Source organism: Triticum dicoccoides, chromosome 1B, assembly GCF_002162155.2.
Source record: "Triticum dicoccoides isolate Atlit2015 ecotype Zavitan chromosome 1B, WEW_v2.0, whole genome shotgun sequence".
Taxonomy (NCBI): Eukaryota; Viridiplantae; Streptophyta; class Magnoliopsida; order Poales; family Poaceae; genus Triticum; species Triticum dicoccoides.
Window position 1 is genome coordinate 497,862,880 of NC_041381.1, and position 19,128 is coordinate 497,882,007.

Consider the following 19,128-nt stretch of genomic DNA (forward strand, 5'->3'; position numbering starts at 1 on the left):
CTCTAATGCCTAACCCATGAACGATAGTGGTAATTCGATAAGAGACATCATGGTACGCACCATATCCAATAGGGTGCAACTATGATGTTCGGACACACCATCACATTATGGTGTTACAGGCAGTATTAATTGCGAAACAATTTCCACAATGTCTTAATTGTGTGCCAAAACTCGTAACTCAGATATTCATCTCTATGATCATATCATAGACATTTTATCCTCTTGTCACAATGATCTGCTACTTCACTCTGAAATTACTTGAACCATTCAATAATTCAGACTTGTGTTTCATCAAGTAAATATACTCAACATTTACTCGAATCATCTGTGAAGTAAGAACATAATGATATTCACTGCATGCCTCAGCACTCATTCGACTGCACACATCAAAATGTGTTACTTCCAACAAGTTGCTATCTTGTTCCATCTTACTGAAAATGAGGCTTTTCAGTCATCTTGCCCATGTGGTATGATTTGCATATCTTAAGTGATTCAAAATCAAGTGAGTCCGAACGATCCATTTGCATGGAGTTTCTTCATGCATATACACCAATAGACATGGTTCGCATGTCTCAAACTTTTCAAAAACGAGTGAGTCCAAAGATCCATCAACATGGAGCTTCTTCATGCGTTTTATACCATTATGACTTACATGGTAGTGCCACAAGTAAGTGGTACTATCATTACTATCTTATATCTTTTGGCATGAAAATGTGTATCACTACGACCGAGATTCAATAAACCATTCCTTTAGGTGCAAGACCATTGAAGGTATTATTCAAAAATAGAGTAACCATTATTCTCCTTAAATGAATAACCGTATTGCGATAGACATAATCCAATCATGTCTATGCTCAACGCAAACACCAATCTCGGTGGTAGAGGGAGCGTGCGATGCTTGATCATATCAACCTTGGAAACACTTCCAACATATATCGTCAGCTCACATTTAGCTAGTCTCCGTTTATTCCGTAGCTTTTATTTCGAGTTACTAACACTTAGCAACCGAACCGGTATCCAATACCCTGGTGCTACTAGGAGTACTAGTAAAGTACACATTAACATAATGTATATCCAATATACTTCTATCGACCTTGCCAGCCTTCTCATCTACCAAGTATCTAGGGTAATGCTGCTCCAGTGGTTGTTCCCCTTATTACAGAAGCACTTAGTCTCGGGTTTGGGTTCAACCTTGGGTTTCTTCACTAGAGCAGTAGCTGAATTGCCGTTTCATGAAGTATCCCTTTGTTCCCTTGCCCTTCTTGAAACTAGTGGTTTCACCAACCATCAACAATTGATGCTCCTTCTTGATTTCTACTTTCGCGGTGTCAAACATCATGAATATTTCAAGGATCATCATATCTATCCCTGATATGTTATAGTTAATCACGAAGCTCTAGCAGCTTGGTGGCAATGACTTTGGGGAAACATCACTATCTCATCTGGAGGATCAACTCCCACTCGATTCAAGTGATTGTTGTGCTCAGACAATCTGAGCACAAGCTCAACGATTGAGCTTTTCTCCCTTAGTTTGCAGGCTAAGAAAATCGTCGGAGGTCTTATACCTCTTGACGTGGGCACGAGCCTGAAATCTCAATTTCAGCCCTCGAAACATCTCATATGTTCCGTGACGTTTCGAAAACGTCTTTGGTGCCTCTACTTAAACCATTTAACTGAACTATCACGTAGTTATCAAGACGTGTATGTCCGATGTTCACAACATCCACAAACGACGTTTGGGGTTCAGCACACTGAGCGGTGCATTAAGGACATAAGCTTTCTACTGATCGCATAATCGTTACTTTCAACTTTCAACTATATTTTCTCTAGGAACATATCTAAAACAGTAGAACTATAGCGTGAGCTACGACATAATTTGCAAAAAGGTCTTTTGACTATGTTCAAGATAATTAAGTTCATCTTATGAACTCCCACTTAGATAGACATCCCTCTGGTCATCTAAGTGATCACATGATCCAAGTCAACTAGGCCGTGTCCGATCATCACGTGAGACGGACTAGTTAACGTCGGTGAACATCTTCATGTTGATCGTATCTACCATACGCCTCATGCTCGACCTTTCGGTCTCCGTGTTCCGAGGCCATGTCTGCACATGCTAGGCTCGTCAAGTTAACCCTAAGTGTTTTCGCTGTGTAAAACTGTCTTACACCCGTTGTATGTGAACGTAAGAATCCATCACACCCGATCATCACGTGGTGCTTAGAAGCGACGAACTGTAGCAACGGTGCACAGTTAGGGGAGAACACTTCTTGAAATTTTGTAAGGGATCATCTTATTTACTACCGTCGTCCTAAGTAAACAAGATGCATGAGCATGATAAACATCACATGCAATCAAATAGTGACATGATATGGCCAATATCATTTTGCTCCTTTTGATCTTCATCTTCGGGGCTCCATGATCATCATCGTCACCGGCACGACACCATGATCTCCATCATCATGATCTCCATCATCGTGTCTTCATGAAGTTGTCACGCCAACGACTACTTCTACTTCTATGACTAACGCGTTTAGCAATAAAGTAAAGTAGTTTACATGGCGTTCTTCAATGACACGCAGGTCATACAATAAATAAAGACAACTCCTATGGCTCCTGCCGGTTGTCATACTCATCGACATGCAAGTCGTGAATCCTATTACAAGAACATGATCAATCTCATACATCACATATCATTCATCACATTCTTCTTGGCCATATCACATCACATAGCATACCCTGCAAAAACAAGTTAGACGTCCTCTAATTGTTGTTGCATGTTTTACGTGGTTGCTATGGGTTTCTAGCAAGAACGTTTCTTACCTACGCAAGACCACAACGTGATATGCCAATTGCTATTTACCCTTCATAAGGACCCTTTTCATCGAATCCGTTCCGACTAAAGTGGGAGAGACTGGCACCCGCTAGCCACCTTATGCACCAAGTGCATGTCAATCGGTGGAACCTGTCTCACGTAAGAGTACGTGTAAGGTCGGTCCGGGCCGCTTCATCCCACAATACCGTCGAAACAAGATTGGACTAGTAACGGTAAGCATATTGAACAACATCAACGCCCACAACTACTTTGTGTTCTACTCGTGCAAAGAATCTACGCAATAGACCTAGCTCATGATGCCACTGTTGGGGAACGTAGCAGAAATTCAAAAAATTTCCTACGTAACACCAAGATCTATCTATGGAGAGACCAGCAACGAGTAGAAAGGAGAGTGCATCTACATACCCTTGTAGATCGCTAAGCGGAAGCGTTCAAGTGAACGGGGTTGATGGAGTCGTACTCGTCGTGATTCAGATCACCGATGATCAAGTGCCGAACGGACGACACCTCCGTGTTCAACACACGTACAGCCCGATGATGTCTCCCACGCCTTGATCCAGCAAGGAGAGAGGGAGAGGTTGAGGAAGACTCCATCCAGCAGCAGCACAACGGCGTGGTGGTGATGGAGGAGCGTGGCAATCCTGCAGGGCTTCGCCAAGCACCTACGGGAGAGGAGGAGGTGTCACGGGAGGGAGGGAGGCGCCAAGGGCTCAGGTATGGATGCCCTCCCACCCCTCCACTATATATAGGGGCAGGGGAGAAGGGGGAGGCGCAGCCTTGCCCCCTACTCCAAGAAAGGGGTGCGGCTAAGGAGGGGGGAGGAGTCCATCCTCCCCAAGGCACCTCGGAGGTGCCTTCCCCCTTTAGGACTCTCCCCTTTTTCCTTTATCTTGGCGCATGGGCCTCTAGGGGCTGGTGCCCTTGGCCCATGTAGGCCAAGGCGCACCCCCTACAGCCCATGTGGCCCCCTGGGGCAGGTGGCCCCACCCGGTGGGCCCCCGGGACCCTTCCGGTGGTCCCGGTACAATACCGATGACCCCGAAACTTGTCCCGATGGCCGAAACAGGACTTCCTATATATAAATCTTTACCTCCGGACCATTCCGGAACTCCTCGTGACGTCCGGGATGTCATCAGGGACTCCGAACAACATTCGGTAACCACATACAAGCTTCCTTTATAACCCTAGCATCATCGAACCTTAAGTGTGTAGACCCTACGGGTTCGGGAGACATGCAGACATGACCGAGACGTTCTCCGGTTAATAACCAACAGCGGGATCTGGATACCCATGTTGGCTCCCACATGTTCCACGATGATCTCATCGGATGAACCACGATGTCAAGGACTTAATCAATCCCGTATTCAATTCCCTTTGTCTATCGGTATGTTACTTGCCCGAGATTCGATCGTCGGTATCCAATACCTTGTTCAATCTCGTTACCGGCAAGTCACTTTACTCGTTCCGTAACACATCATCCCATGATCAACTCCTTGGTCACATTGCGCATATGATGATGTCCTACCGAGTGGGCCCAGAGATACCTCTCCGTTTACACGGAGTGACAAATCCCAGTCTCGATTCGTGCCAACCCAACAGACACTTTCGGAGATACCTGTAATGCACCTTTATAGCCACCCAGTTACGTTGTGACGTTTGGTACACCCAAAGCATTCCTACGGTATCCGGGAGTTGCACAATCTCATGGTCTAAGGAAAAGATACTTGACATTGGCAAAGCTCTAGCAAATGAACTACACGATCTTTTGTGCTAGTCTTAGGATTGGGTCTTGTCCATCACATCATTCTCCTAATGATGTGATCCCGTTATCAACGACATCCAATGTCCATAGCCAGGAAACCATGACTATCTGTTGATCACAACGAGCTAGTCAACTAGAGGCTCACTAGGGACATATTGTGGTCTATGTATTCACACGTGTATTACGATTTCCGGATAATACAGTTATAGCATGAATAAAAGACAATTATCATGAACAAGGAAATATAATAATAATACTTGTATTATTGCCTCTAGGGCATATTTCCAACACATACTACCAGCCGCTGTCCAAGCCTGTAGGATCACCTCCGGCAGTGCGTGGTCACGTTCCCACGCCACCTCATAGTGGCGACACCTCCTGCCCGCCTTCTCCCTAGGAGGTTCAGGAACCCACTGAAGGAGGATCGGGGCATGGTCAGAGGTTGGTGCCACCAAGTGTTGGACTTTCGCCTCCATGAATAAATCACACCACAGATTATTTGCCACTGCCCGGTCCAGCCGCACCTTGACATTTGCTCGTCCGGACCGCCGGTTATCATATGTGTACGGCAGTCCTGAAAAACCAAGATCACCTAGTCCACATAATTCCAATACATCACGGAAATCAATCATTTGACCTGTCGGGCGAGGAGTCTCAGAGAAGTGCTCGAAGCCCCACATGGCCTCGTTGAAGTCGCCAATCACCGCCCATGGCATGTCTACCCGAAGGTGAAGATCCCGAAGGAGCGACCACATGTGGTGTCAGTGCTCCGTCCAGGGCTCGCCGTAGACGCAAGTGAGCCTCCAAGGTGGCTCACCTGCTACAGAAGTCACATACGCATCAATGTATCGTTCATTCATATCTTTTATATCAACTTGCACAGACTCGTGCCAATATAGTGCGAGACCTCCACTAAGACCATTGCTATCAACTTCCTCGAAACCACTCAAGCCTAATCGAGGGCGATATCTTTTCATTTTTTCTTTTGACTGTCTAGTTTCGCATAAAAAGACAATACAAGGGGAATGAGTTTGCACCAAACTCACGAGATCCCGAACTGTCCGAGAGTTCCCTCCCCCTCGATAGTTCCAACTTAAGGTACTCATTGCTCCTGACGGGGCGCCACTGATGGCCCCGTCAGTTGACCGGCGGCCCCAAGGCCGGTTGCCTCCATGGTATCATCCCTCTCCTTCTCCAAAGCGACAGACGGCACACAACCTCCCATCACACCTAGCCTCTGCTTCTCTGGTGTCCCCTCGGGTCTATCCTTCACGCTCACCTTGGCGTGCACTACCAAAGCAGTGCCCAGAGTATCCTGACAACCAACATCCAGAAGCTCACTAGTGTTGTGTTTATCAAGAGTGGATGTGTCCTCAGACATCTCTGCATCTGCAGCGCGGGCGTTCGACAAGAGGTATTGCAAGGCCAGGATCATATTGGACCTCCAGGGGACAAGTGAGTTGTGCCATTGTTGGCCCGCTGCATATGACTCAAGTTGGATAGCAACGAACGCCTCCTGCACCTGTGTTGCAACTGCACTTGCCACATTGGTAGTACTAATCTGCTGTAGCATCTCTGTTAGCCAAGTCCATGAACTCAGGTTGAACATCAACGAATGCCCCCTGCGTCAAACAGTAGCTGGACTGCCAAGTCCGCGCATCTCCTGGTAAGCTGTATTGGCTTTGTGAACACCTTGCCGGCCTTCTCTACGGCTGCTCCTACTGAGGGTAGAGTCTGCATCAGAGGCGAAACTGAGGCCCCTGTACACCGCCACGGCGACCGGCGCGCATGCACTACCTACCAGGGCAACCCCGGTTCCACCATCAGACGGCTTCGGGCGGGTAGCGTCCACTAGGGGAGCCCCATAATCGCCCCCACCGCCTTCCGGTTTCTCCATGGTTGCAGCCGGCAGGATCGCAAAGGGGGACACAGCCGGCGACATCGCAACACATGGAGCTAGTTTGTCCGGTGACCTGCCTGTTGGAGTGGTGCGATCCGGTGGCTTCCTGACCTTAAGGAAAACTGCGAACCTTGCCTTCAATCTGGCTGTATATGCGGTGTTGCTCTGATGCGTTTCCTTAGCAAACGGGTTTAGGGTTGTGCAGCTGCCAAACTCTATCATAGATGAGAGCTGCGGACCGAGCCGATCAGGGAGTCCCGACGGCAAGCACGCGGACGGGGCCGCAAGGTGTCCATAGGGCAAACGTCGTCTGCACATGGGACGGCAGCCGGCAGGGGCCGATGCCACGCCGGATGGGGGCGGCGGCGCAGCCGCCGCCATGGTGTCGCCAGGGTTACCTAACCCTAGAGCCATGGTGTCGCCAGAATAAAATATGATTTATGGCTAGTTTTGTTGTTTAAAGAAAAGGAGAACGCTAGTCATATTTGACCAACACATTTGTTGTTTCTCTCGACGTGTAAAACAACAGACCAACACAGGAGGCAGCTGTATCCTCTCTTCATAGTCCATGCTCCGTTTTTATACTCGTCATTGTACATTCTCCTTACATTTTGATATAAACGTGCACGTCATGGCGTGTGTTTTCTGAAGAGAAAGTGAGTAACAGGCCAACACGTCTGTGGAAAAAGCTGGCGCCAGCCACCAGGAAAAGTAGGATCAGATCGCACGAGGCGATAAGGGGGCGACGAGGCCCTTGCGCGCCGCCGGTGACGCCTCCGGTTTCCTCTCTCTCCGTCGGCCGCTTCGGCAGCGGGAGGGAGGGGGAACCTCGGGTCTGTTCGCTAGGTGGGTGTGTGGTAGGGTTAGGGTTGAGGGAGACGTTGCCGAGGTCGTTGCGGTGGTGTCGCGTCGGAATAAGTTTCTTCGGGCTCCGTTCGCGGTCAGGCGAGGCTTTTGCCTTCGTCTAGGAGCCAACAGGGTTGGGGATCCCCGGATCTCGTCGAGGTCGCGGGCTATGGTGGCTGGAGGTCCATCGGCACTGGCCGTTTGGGTCCTCAGATGGGCGATGGATGCAGGGAGACAAAGACCCTTCTTCTTCCTTGTTGGTATGATTTGCTGCTGCTGTTCTTCTCCTTCCTCTGCGCTGATGCTGGTGGGAGATCCTGCTTTGTCCGGGCGGATGGCCCGGCCGCGGTGCTGGACCGGTCGGATGACTCGAGTTCTCTTCCTTCCGGAAGGGACACTTTTCGCGGTACTCAAAGCCAAAGATGGCGACGGCTGTTGCAGGTGTGTTGGATTGATGTCCATGTCCTCAAAGCGCTGGTGTCAAGAAAGGAGGAAGCAGCGTGGCGGCAATTGTACCGTGGTCGAAGATGATGACCTGCTTGCGACTGGTTGCAGATCCTTCTGCTGCAGGGGTCTTCTCTCAAGATTCAGGGATGATGACCCAGGGCTCCGGAGATCTTCTTGTGTTATGGTTGTTTTAGGATACTCTAGATGTTCATGGTCCTTTGTGTTTGCGTTTCAGTGTGCTTGTAAGGGTCAACTTCGTTGTACTGATTCGTGATATGAATAAAAAAAATTCTAAAAAAAACTGGCACCAAGTGCATCTGACAATAGACCCAACAAAGTAAATCACGCGTCTGGTAATCGGCCGATGGCGCTCTCGCAGGTGATGGTTGTGTTGGCTGCTGTAGTTGTGTTTACTGTCTTGTAGTTGGGTGTGTGGATGATGTTAGGCGCGACGTTCCTCTTCTTCGACTACATCGGATGAAGTTGACGGTGTCGAGATCTGGTGACCACGGGGAAGATCCCCGGCCTACGTGTCACAAAGACTCGGTCTCTTTGCTTGCGGCGACCCGCTTCAACGGCTCAAAAAGCATATTTGTATGTGATGGTGCTCTCCTAGATCTTGGTATGGCGGTTGTTCTCATCTTTTTCTGGTGTTGCCATGGTGACGGCGAAGGATGTTTGTGGACTATGTTTCGGCGAGGCATGAGTTTCTGCAAGGGTGGAATAGTAGTTTCACATCTTGTGGAATTATGTGTGTAAAGTTGCTTGACAAGCATTTGTGTCTTGTATGGTGACCATATGTGTAATCTCTGTAAACAGTTTGTCTAATGAAATATATGGTTGCTTAAAAACAAAGTAAATCACGGGAAGCAGCTAGTGCAAACCCTGGGGCTCACAGTTACACATGTTGGCTCGCTAAATGACTTCTTTTGCAATTACTAAGTTACTTTTTCATACCAGGTGCATATGGTCGAAAGTGCTTGAGCACCATTTGTGTCTTCAGGGCTCGGACATCCATGTACTTGGGCTGCCTAATATATGAGGGAGACGATAGCAACAACTGCCTAATCTGAGGGGTATCAATGCCATCCAGAGGCTGGACTGCAGCGGCGGTCTGTCGAGATGAACAAGGAAATTTTTTGGAGAGCTCGGCCCTGGTTATCCACGGTATACACGACCCAACAACACTTGAGGCAATCACGTGCACAGAAGTACTATCGTTGATACAAGACCTTCTGTTACATAATTTTGTGGTGGCTTTAGACTCCAAGCAAGTTGTTGGAGACATCCACAACAGACCTGGCCAAACGGGCCAGCCCGGCACGGCCTGCCAGGGCACAATTACTATACGGGTCGTGCCGTGTCGTGCCTCTAAGCCCAGGCACGGCCCAGTTAGTAAACGGGCTGGCACGTTGGCCCGTTTAGCGCGTTGGGCCATATATTTTCAGCCTGTTGGGCTGATTTTTAGGCTTATTGGGCTATATTTTAGGTATACATATATAAAAAAATCTAAAAATTATATAAAAAATAAACGGATCGTGCCGTGCTGGCCCGCGTGCCCAATCTCCAGGCCCAGGCATGGCCCAAGGCGTGCCGTGTGCCGGGCACGGCACGTTTAGCCCGTGTCGTGCCTGGTCCATGGCGGGCCGTGCCAGCGTGCTCGCATGCTAGCCCGTTTAGCCTGGCCCGTTTGGCCACCTATAATCCACAATGACCATCAAGGGAAATATGGTACTATCATATGTGAGATTCATCAGAGAGCTACTATGTTTAATTGTGTTTTTTTGTTCAAACCTGAAGAGTCTAATGGAGAAGCTCATAGTCTAGCCAAGTTTTCGCATTCTTTAGGTCAGGGGCGCCATGTGTGGCTAGGCCAACCCCACAATTCGAGATGTATTCCACTATCTGTGATTTTTTATCAGTAAAACATGGTTTACCCCTAAAAAAAACTGCCTAGTATTTGTGGTTCAAACGAAGGAAACTAACACATGACATGATGAGAAAACACAAACTGCAGCCCAAGTTCAACTGGCAACACGGGGACTAGCAGCGAACTTTGTTATCGCGTGTAAGCCCAAGGCGAAGAGGAGAGCGATGGCTTGGTCTAGGCCCCGGCCGGGATACATGAAACTAAATATAGATGTTGGGTTTGATCATGACAATCTGAATGGTGCGATTGGTGCAATTCTTCAAGATGATAATAGCAAATTCATAGCTGCAGCAAATGAAAGGCCGAACTTTTGCTATGGCTCATTTTCTGCTAAAGCAATTGCTGAGATTTGGGTTAAACTTACCACAAACAGTGGCATGTAGCAAGATTGAGGTTGTCGCCAACAATGAAGAAGTTGTTAATGCTCTGAAGGAAGGCTTCTCCAGCTCAATGGCGAGTGCTATATTCAATGACTGTTCTGGATGGATTCGCCTCTGGATGAGATAATGCCTTTTCTTGTAAATGATGCAATTGTGATTGAATAAAAGAGGAGATGATTTGTCAAAGAAAAGTGCATATTGCCAAAGGTGCTTGCCCGAAATTCGTGGCCGTATTTTCCGTCTCTGATAGTTCTAGTGCATGATTAGAGGGCGTGCTCTGTTGTGTTCACGTAAAATGGGTTAAAATTAGTCCTTCGGACACATAATTTCTTCGGACACGTAAAATGGGTTAGCAAATTTTAGATTCTGTTCTAATAGAAACAGAAACACCTGCTGTTCGAGGTCCAGCCACAAGCGATGAAATTTACACCCTTAACAGCATATACTAAGACTCGAGATCCAAAAATGAAAGAGATGTTGAAATCAAACAGACCTCTTCTTAGGTGAAACTGGCATTTACAACAACCGGAGTCACAGAAACAAAGAGAAACCACAGCACCGCAAAGTTACCGGGAAAAAAAAGTTGCAGTCAGACTCGATACAAGAACTCAGCCGACAGAGACCTAGACCGGCTACAAATAGGTCGGATGTCGGTCTCCATTATACATTACCAGACGCATATACAAGAGCCGGTTAGTCAGTTTTTTTCAGTTAGTTGCAGGACCCTTCGCCATGAGCCAGCCAGCAAACCGCTCTATAGAGTTGAGATGGTACCAGGCTGCAGCCTACTATCCCTACTAGTCTCACCAAAGTTTGGTGCATGCCGAGTACTTTTAACTGAATGAAGTTGGTCTGTGCTAATAACGTGCTGGCTCACATAGACTCAGGTCCAATGTATGAAAGAAATATCTTATCCCGTCGGACAAATGATAAAGCTTATATCACTGTGGTGCTACTCCACACAGCCGAGCACGGCCCGGGTTCAGTAGCGAGTCAGACATTATCCATCCCTGTGGGAAAAAACGAGTCATTAGTTTGCATGTCACTGCAGTAATATGGCTGCACATTAGTAGAATAACCAGAGTGAGGCATAATGTTGATAATAAAGGCAGTTGTGAAACCTGTTCTCTTGCTTTCCTCTTGAATACTCCATACGACGATGTAACAATCTTGCAAGATTCTTCTATGTGTGCTAGAAAGTCCATGTTCAATGGGTTTGGGTTCACATAGTGGTATGACCCCTGATCGGAGTTCATGCGCTTCCGTGCTTTCAGATTAGCATGTGATGCATTAATAAAATGCAGCAACACATGTGCCTGTAAAACAGAACACGTTCGAAGGAGGGTAAGTAGTTGCAACCAACCCTGACCAGTGCAATATCATGGAAGTAGCTAAGAATCAATGCTTACATGGAAGGCAGCTTTGAGAATGTCATCTTGCTTTGCTTGATCCTTGAGCAAAGCATAAACCTTGTCCTTTGCAGGGTTATATGTAACGATGTACCTCTCATCCTGTAATCGTATGCATGTCAGAACCTCGCATGCTAATCTTTGATAGAACTACAATATATTCCATGGAGGACAACACTCGATGGAGTGAACAAGACAGTACCTCGAACAAAGGCCTTGTAGCAACAAATGAAGCAGGTTCCTGAAATGCCTCTCCAAATCTTGATCCTATGAATTAAAATTGGTCATCAAAAGGTTCTACAGTCAAAATTCATCAACAAATAAATATGATCATAGTTGCAAACCTATGGCCACAGGTTGATGCCTCCAAGGCGGATTAAATATTGTCTCCTCTAAGTTACCTTCCTTCAATGAAGGAACATGCCCTGCATCGAGAAAATCAGAGACACAAATTTAAGACTGGATACTCCTAAGTTTCATGGATTTTAAAACTAACTCCAAACTATATTATTCAAGAAGTTTTACATTAAAGTTTCTACCGGTAGAACTCAAGCAGTTTGTGTATTAATGAAATGTCTTCAAATATATTTGGCATTTCTCAAATACACTGTATCCAAAACATGCTGATACCTAATAACCCAAACATGCTATTACGAAACAATCATTTTACGTGATGCGTGCACTATATTTGAGGGAAACTGCCATATGTCCTTCTTTCTTCGACAAATCATGAGAAGATCTGACCAGGAGGAAAGGTTTCTAACAAACAATGCTCACGTACCAGTCTTTATGAAGGAATCCACTGCCACAGTGAATCTTGCCGTATTTAGCGTGTTCAGCACAACAGATCTCACCTGGTAACAGAAATAATATTTGTCTGGTTAGGGGATTAGTTTATCATAGATAATTGACTATAATAGCAGCAAACAAAAATCAGAAGCAAACCTCCTGATATGAACTAAGCAGATATCCACAAGACAAGACTGCAAATGAAGCCACCAATGATGGATTCCTCTTGGACATTAGAATGCTCATACCAGTGCCCAACTTCATAAAAGAGGCAATAAATAAATGTTAGATAGGTAATATATGCACATTTGCATTTTAGATCAATAATATTCGCAATAATGCAGAAGCCCACAATAAAAAACAGGAGCACTAATATAAATGGTTACCAGATCAGCGATGTTCCCAACACTTTCTCCTTTAGCAGTAACATCTCCAATATTTTCTCCTTTGGCATATGCCTTGTAAATCGGTGTGCGGGTTGAGGTCGATGTAACAGCAGCAACATTCTGAATAGAAAAAATATTTTTTGTAAGCCCTTTTGTAAGTAATGAAATAATATGTCATATTGATGCCATAACATGTGACAGTAAGGCATGAGATCAAACCTTGACAACGTTTGCCATGCAAGCCAGCGGTAGGAAAAGTTGAGGGAACGCAGCAGTAGCTAACTCTATCCCAGCTCCTAGTTCCATCATGAGATCCCCAGAAAAGCGGAGCTGTAGTGGATTTTTATTTGAGTGAGTCTACTGAAACCGAAATAAATAAATTCAAGAGCGCTGCAAACCACTGGTTTCAAATATTACACCTGCTTTAGGTCATAATCGAATTTCTTCCCTTGACGCGCAAAAAGCATTTTTCCGACACGCCCAGCACCATCCTGTAGTAACGGAAAACAATATAACTGTTAGACAATAACCAAATAACTAACAGTCAAGGATGAACACACCACTGATTGGAAGAAACACTTTACCTTGAGTATCCAGTTAATAGCCACAGCACCAGACGTAGCCCTGCTTTGTGAGACTCCTACGGAGTTTAACAAGGCTCTTGTTGTAAATACACTCATTGCGCCGCCAAAGAAATGCTGAAAGGTCAAAAGCAGGATTAAACAAGATATATTCAAATCTAGTAAATGATGCAACTGCACATAAATCTGATCAATATACCTTTAGTGCCCTCCATGTCATGTATGGAACATATGAAGGAGTCACGCTGTCTGGAAAACCTTCAGGCACAACATATGACCTTATGAAGGACATAATTTCCTGCAATAGCACAGTTACATAGCATCATTATTGTAGTTCATCAAGCTCCTATGATCAATCAACAAGACATTAAAAAACCATGATGTGCCTAGCAACAGTAACTAAAAAATCTCAAGGAGTTTTCGCACCATTTAGCAAGCACTCTAGTTTCCAAGAGACATCGACATCACTTTGTCTGTATACTGCAACTTTGCTCCTGAGCAAAGGCCCTAGACTAGATAGCCTCAAATCAAATGTACGGTGACACAAAACAACAACACTAGCATTTCCATGGAAGCAGAAGTTAACCAAATGGAGATAGAAGTGATCACTACATGATGAAACTTAAAATTATACATTATAGATCAATTAGGGTGAATCACAAATGAACAATTAGTGAACCAGTCTTAACATTTCTAATTCAACTAATTGAATCAGCAGCCAGCAAGAGACAAAAAACAACCAACGACGAGACTACTAGTCTGTTATTCCTCGAGCAAACACATACAGCCTACAATTCTGGATCCGCACCCGCAAAATCGAAAAATATCCCCACAACAACCCACGTACATGTACAATTAACAACGCCTTACCCTAAAAAAACAATCACGCCCTAACACATCCTAAACAGAACTCGCATCGCACCAAATCCAGCAATCCCGCTAAATTAGGATCTAGGCATGTGGCGCACGCGTGGGCATAGCAATCGCCAATCAAATAGCACCGGTGGTAGAAATTACCTCGGCGGGCGGCAGCGGAGACTGGAGCGGCACGGCCCTGAAGGTGGCCCCCACCGGCGCGGCGGAGCCGCCCCTGGCCCTGGCGCTGACCCTCCCCGTCTTCCCGGCGGAGGACGCGGCGCCCTCGACGACGTAGCTCCACCGCCTGCCTTCCACCTCCTCGAAGCACAGGACCCCGTCCACGGCGGCCGCGGGCGCGGGCGCCGACATCGCCGGCGCCCTCGGGGGCAGCTCGGCGTCCCTGACGGCGCCGCGCACCGCGTCCCTCACGGCGACCCCCTGCGGGGGCAGCGTGATGGTCTGCGTGGCCGTCGCCGCCGCCGCCGCCGGCCGCTTGAGCCCCATCGCCGGAGCCATCGCGGTGGTGCGGGGTGGGTGGCTAGGGGGTGAGATTTAGATGGGTTTGCGAGTGGTGAGCGATACAGCGAGGCAGTTTCGCCGAGGAGAGAGAGGAACGACTTTATACCCCCGAGGCCGGGGAAAATACAGGGGAGACTCCGCAGCCCGGCACGCCCACGGACGCTACGTCGCAGCGCGGTCTGCCGTGCCGCTGAGATGTGGGGCCGGGCGTGTCGTGCGCCCACACTGTCATTGGGTAGGAGGAAACCGGGTGGCGCGCGGATGGGTGGTCGGCTGCTGGTGCCAGCTTGCGCGGGCTGCTACGCGTACCGCTGTGATGCCCCGTCAAGGCGGCACTGCGGGACCGGATGGTGTGTGGGGCCCTTGTTTCAGTGGCTAACGGATGCTTGTGGGCACGAGGGGTGGGCAGTTGGCTGGTGCACCGTTGGAATAGAGAGAGGGAGGGAGGGAGGAAATGGTGGGGCTTATATTTTTGGCTTGTGATATTTGTGCTTCGTTTCGATTGTTTTTCGTGGCGTCAGGGCGATATGGTTTGTGAGACGCTGCTCTCAGCAATGGGACACACCATGTGTGGTTGTTTCGGAGAGACAGAACATGTGCGTCGTTTGGAATTTGTCTTGCTCTTCGGGATTTTTTTCATAAATGGAGTGTTACTAAAGCATCAAGATGACCAATAAAGCATGGCCTATGTGGGCGGAGTGTCTGCGTACGGCGAAGTGTCTGCGTTCTTCGCCGTACACAACTGTCCTATGTGGGCGGAGTGTCTGCGTTCACTCTGGCCTGGTGCCGCCCACATAAAGCATGTCCTATGTGGGCGGAGTGTCTGCGTACGGCGAAGAACGCAAACAGCTTAAAGCATGGCCCGCTCCCCGTTCCCCGTTCTAGAGCGCTCTCCTCCGCCGGCGGCCACTCCGGCCCCGGCGTCCATCCCTCTCCCCTTCCCCTACGCCGGCGGCCACTCCGGCCCCGGCGTCCACCCCCTTTAGCCCCGGCGGCCTCTAGGTCCCGGTGCTTTCCCCCCGCTTCTCGTTCTCGTTTGCTCTCGCCATGGCGGATGGATCTGCGAGCCCGGCGTCTGTCTCTTCCAAGCTCCAGCCTATCGTCTTCGGTCTTGGGCTGTCTGGTTCGTCGAGGTCCGAGGGCTTCTCAACCGGTGCTGGTGGTGCGCCGGCGGCCCAGGAGGCGGACCCCGCTCTGCCGTGGCGCAAGCCGGGGCCGTCGCGCAAGGCGCTGTGGCGCAAAAGGCGAGCGCTTCGGCAGCAGGCGGCGTTGGGTGGCGCGAGGTCGCGCTCCCCCCGTTCGCAGGCGTCGTCGCCGGAGAGGAGGGAGATCCCGGCTGACCTCTTTGGTCTCTGCTTCAGCTGTTTCCGTGAAGGGCATCGCCGTGAAGACTGTTGGTTCCCCCCGCTGTGCATTAGATGTGGTGTGGAAGGCCACATCTCTAAGGCGTGCAAGAGGCCTCGGAGCCCCAGGTCTGAGGAGGATCTCCGGCATGAGGCGGTGGCCAAGGTAGCAAGGGCTTCGCAGCCGTCGACGCAGGCCGGACCAGCGGGCAGGCTGGCACCGGTGGCTAGGCAGATCGCTCCTTTGGAGAGATCCTCGCCAGTCCCGGTCGCCATCGCACCTGTGGGGTCTGTGCGGGCGTCGGTTGCAGCCGCGGCTACTTCTGGCAGTGTCTGCGTTCTTCGCCGTACGCCGGAGATGGAGGATCTTGAGCAGCGCCTGAGGCTGGCGGTGGTGGCCTATGTGGGCGGCACCAGGCCAGCGATCTCTTGTCAGGAAGCTGCGGAGGCGCTGTCGGTGGAGCTGCGCATCCCGCGCCACCGTTTTTCGGTTCTGAAGTTCCATCCCGAGGACTTTCTGGTGGTGTTCGCGTCGCCGGAGTTGCGCAACAAGGCGTTGGCGGCGGGGACAGTCGAGCATGGCTACTTTAAGCTGTTTGTCAAGCCATGGCTCAAGCAAGCGCGGGCGGTCTCGAGGGTGATGAGGACGCAGGTTGACCTTATGATCGAAGGAATCCCTTCCCACGCTTGGACGTCCGAGACGGCGGCGGAGCTTCTGGGCTCGTCATGTTTGGTGGAAAGCTTGGCGCCGGAGACTGAGAACAGGGAAGACTTGTCATTGTTCAAAGTTAGGGCCTGGTGCGTGGATCCAGACGAGGTGCCTGCAGATAGGCGGCTCTGGGTTCCGGAGCCGGAGATGGTTGGAGGACCGGCGGCGAGATCGCCCACGTCCCGTGCGCTGCTTGAGTACAAGATCATGATTCACATCGGCAGGGTCCATGATCACGAAGGCCCGGAGCGCTGGTTGAGGCCGCCAAGCTCCGATGGTAGCGGTCAGAGCGGGTTACCTGATGATTCCGGTGACTTCTCTGGCAGGGGTGAGTGGAGAGTGCTGCCGTGGTCGAGAGGAGTCCGTGATCGGCGTGGAGGCGCTCAGGGCAACGGGGCGCATGGCGGTTCCTACATGCGTGCCCTGTTGGGGCGTATTGGTTCGTCAGACTGGAGAATCCCGCCCATGGCGCAGGGCTCTGCGGCGAGGATGCACGCGCCGGTGGTCACCGCGGTCACCACGGTGGCAACCAGGGTTGGAGAGGGCGGGCCGCTGACTGCCGAGGTCGCGCTGGTGGAGCCTGCGGCCACAATTGATCCAGGGAGGATGGCGAGTGCCACAGAAAATCCGGCCGCTGTTGTCAGGGACAGGGCGGAGCAGGTGGCTTTTGACCATGGTGGGGCCCTGGAGCGGGGCCGAGCCAATCCCGAGGCTCAGCACTTGGTCCGGTCCGTGGCGGATCCCGAGGCGTCTGTACCGGTGGATAAAGCTGCAGAGGAGGCGCGTTCGCCTCTGGCTGGCGGGATGGACCCAGTGGATCCCGAGGCAGCTGCTGGTTCGAGGGGGATCGAGGATTTGGATCCAACCAATCAGGATGCGTCGGGAGGCTTGGAGGTGGCCCAGGAGGGCACAAGGGCCGAGGAAGTGGATTCGCAGCTATTGTGCCCCGACAAGGCAACAGACGGATGGGCCCCGGTCAGGGATCTGATGCAGGCACAGATGGCGACAGGAGAGGTGGAGAGGCTGGTTGATTCATCGGTGGTGGGTCACGTTCTACAGGAGTCGATGCCCACTGTTGCATGCAATGATGTGACCACGTACGCTGCATGCGGGGAGAGGAACTTGCGCGTTTCTGCGTCTAACTTGGCTGCTTGCGCGGATGGCTCGCTGCAGCTCCAGGAAGGAAATCTTTCGGCCAAGGAGATCGCTGCGCTGGGTAACATCAAAACTTTTTGCGCCGGGCTGCTGAAGAAACTTGCGCCGCCTCTTCTTAGAGAGTTCGAAGGGCTTAGAGGAGTTCGAACTGGTCAAGACCCTTTCACGCCTCGACGCACGACCCGGTCTGTATGTTCCGGTGGCGCTAGGAAGTCCAAGGCTTCGGCAGCTGAAACAGTGCTACTTAAGACTCTAGGCTTTGATTGTGAGGATCTGGCCGTCTCTGAGGACGCGCTAGGTCAGCTTCGTACGGTGTTCGATTCACCACTGCAGGAGCCACAGCTGAGGGCCATCGCGGCCATCTTTGGGAAGGCCATACCCCTCAATCTAGCAGGGGAGGCAGGTATGGAGGTGCCAGTTACGGCGCAGTAGCGTCGAGGGTTGCGACGGTGTTGGAGTCATCATTCTCCGATGTCTGTCAACGCTATGGAGTTGGTGTGTTGGAACGTCAGAGGCCTTAACAACCCGGCCAAGAGGAAGGCTCTTAGAGGTTTTGTTGACTCGGTGAACGCGGCGATTGTATGTATTTTAGAAACCAAGCTAGAGGTAGTGAACATTTTTGTAATCCTGCAATGCATGGGGCCAAACTATGATGGTTTTACCTATTTACCGGCGTCGGAGACGAGGGGTGGCATCTTTGTTGCTTGGGACACCACTCGAGTGATGGTTACTAACTTTGTCAATGACTCTCATTGCATCACGGGGTATGTCTCGCCTAAGGAGGGGACACCTTGGTGGCTTACCATAGTATATGGGCCGCAAGAGGATGAGCATAAGATCAATTTCTTGAATGAGCTCTCGGAGAGAAGATCGCTCTGTCCGGGGCCATGGCTTGTGGTTGGGGACTTTAATCTTATCCTATACGCGGCGGATAAGAATAACTCCAATTTAGACCGGAGAATGATGGGGAAATTCAAGCGTTTCGTGGATAACAACGCGCTCAAGGAGCTATTTTTGCATGGGCGAAAGTTCACGTGGAGTAACGAAAGGGAGACGCCCACGCTTACCAAGATCGACTGTGCGTTCGTATCAATGGATTGGGAGATAGATCACCCGGATTGTTTGTTGCAAGCCCTGTCCACGGAGTATTCCGATCATTGCCCATTGCATCTCACACTCCATGAGCCAATGCACTATAAAAAGAGGTTCCGCTTCGAGAAGTTTTGGGTTAAAATGGAGGGTTTTCTGGATATCGTAAAGGAGGCATGGGTTTGTGAC

General features: G+C 49.8%; 1 protein-coding gene across 1 annotated transcript; it reads right to left on the reverse strand.

Moving 5' to 3' along the window:
- Positions 1–10,567: 10,567 nt before the first annotated feature.
- LOC119344416 (protein root UVB sensitive 6-like) lies at positions 10,568–14,674 on the reverse strand. Its single transcript, XM_037614861.1, has 13 exons — positions 14,284–14,674; positions 13,466–13,564; positions 13,270–13,383; positions 13,105–13,176; positions 12,905–13,015; positions 12,686–12,805; positions 12,456–12,557; positions 12,292–12,364; positions 11,855–11,935; positions 11,713–11,777; positions 11,511–11,612; positions 11,223–11,417; positions 10,568–11,111 (listed from the first exon to the last, which is right to left on the reverse strand). The coding sequence occupies exons 1-13, from the start codon at positions 14,638–14,640 to the stop codon at positions 11,043–11,045; spliced, it is 1,560 nt and encodes a 519-aa protein (XP_037470758.1). The 5' UTR covers positions 14,641–14,674; the 3' UTR covers positions 10,568–11,042.
- Between the last annotated feature and the right edge of the window lie 4,454 nt (positions 14,675–19,128).

Excerpts from the sequence above, each read along its gene's own strand:
- LOC119344416 (XM_037614861.1), bottom strand. The coding sequence starts at position 14,640 with ATGGCTCCGGCGATGGGGCTCAAGCGGCCGGCGGCGGCGGCGGCGACG. Across the intron at positions 11,613-11,712 it reads CTACAAGGCCTTTGTTCGAG|GATGAGAGGTACATCGTTAC; the intron begins GTACTGTCTTGT and ends ATACGATTACAG. Across the intron at positions 11,112-11,222 it reads AGAGGAAAGCAAGAGAACAG|GGATGGATAATGTCTGACTC; the intron begins GTTTCACAACTG and ends TTTTTCCCACAG.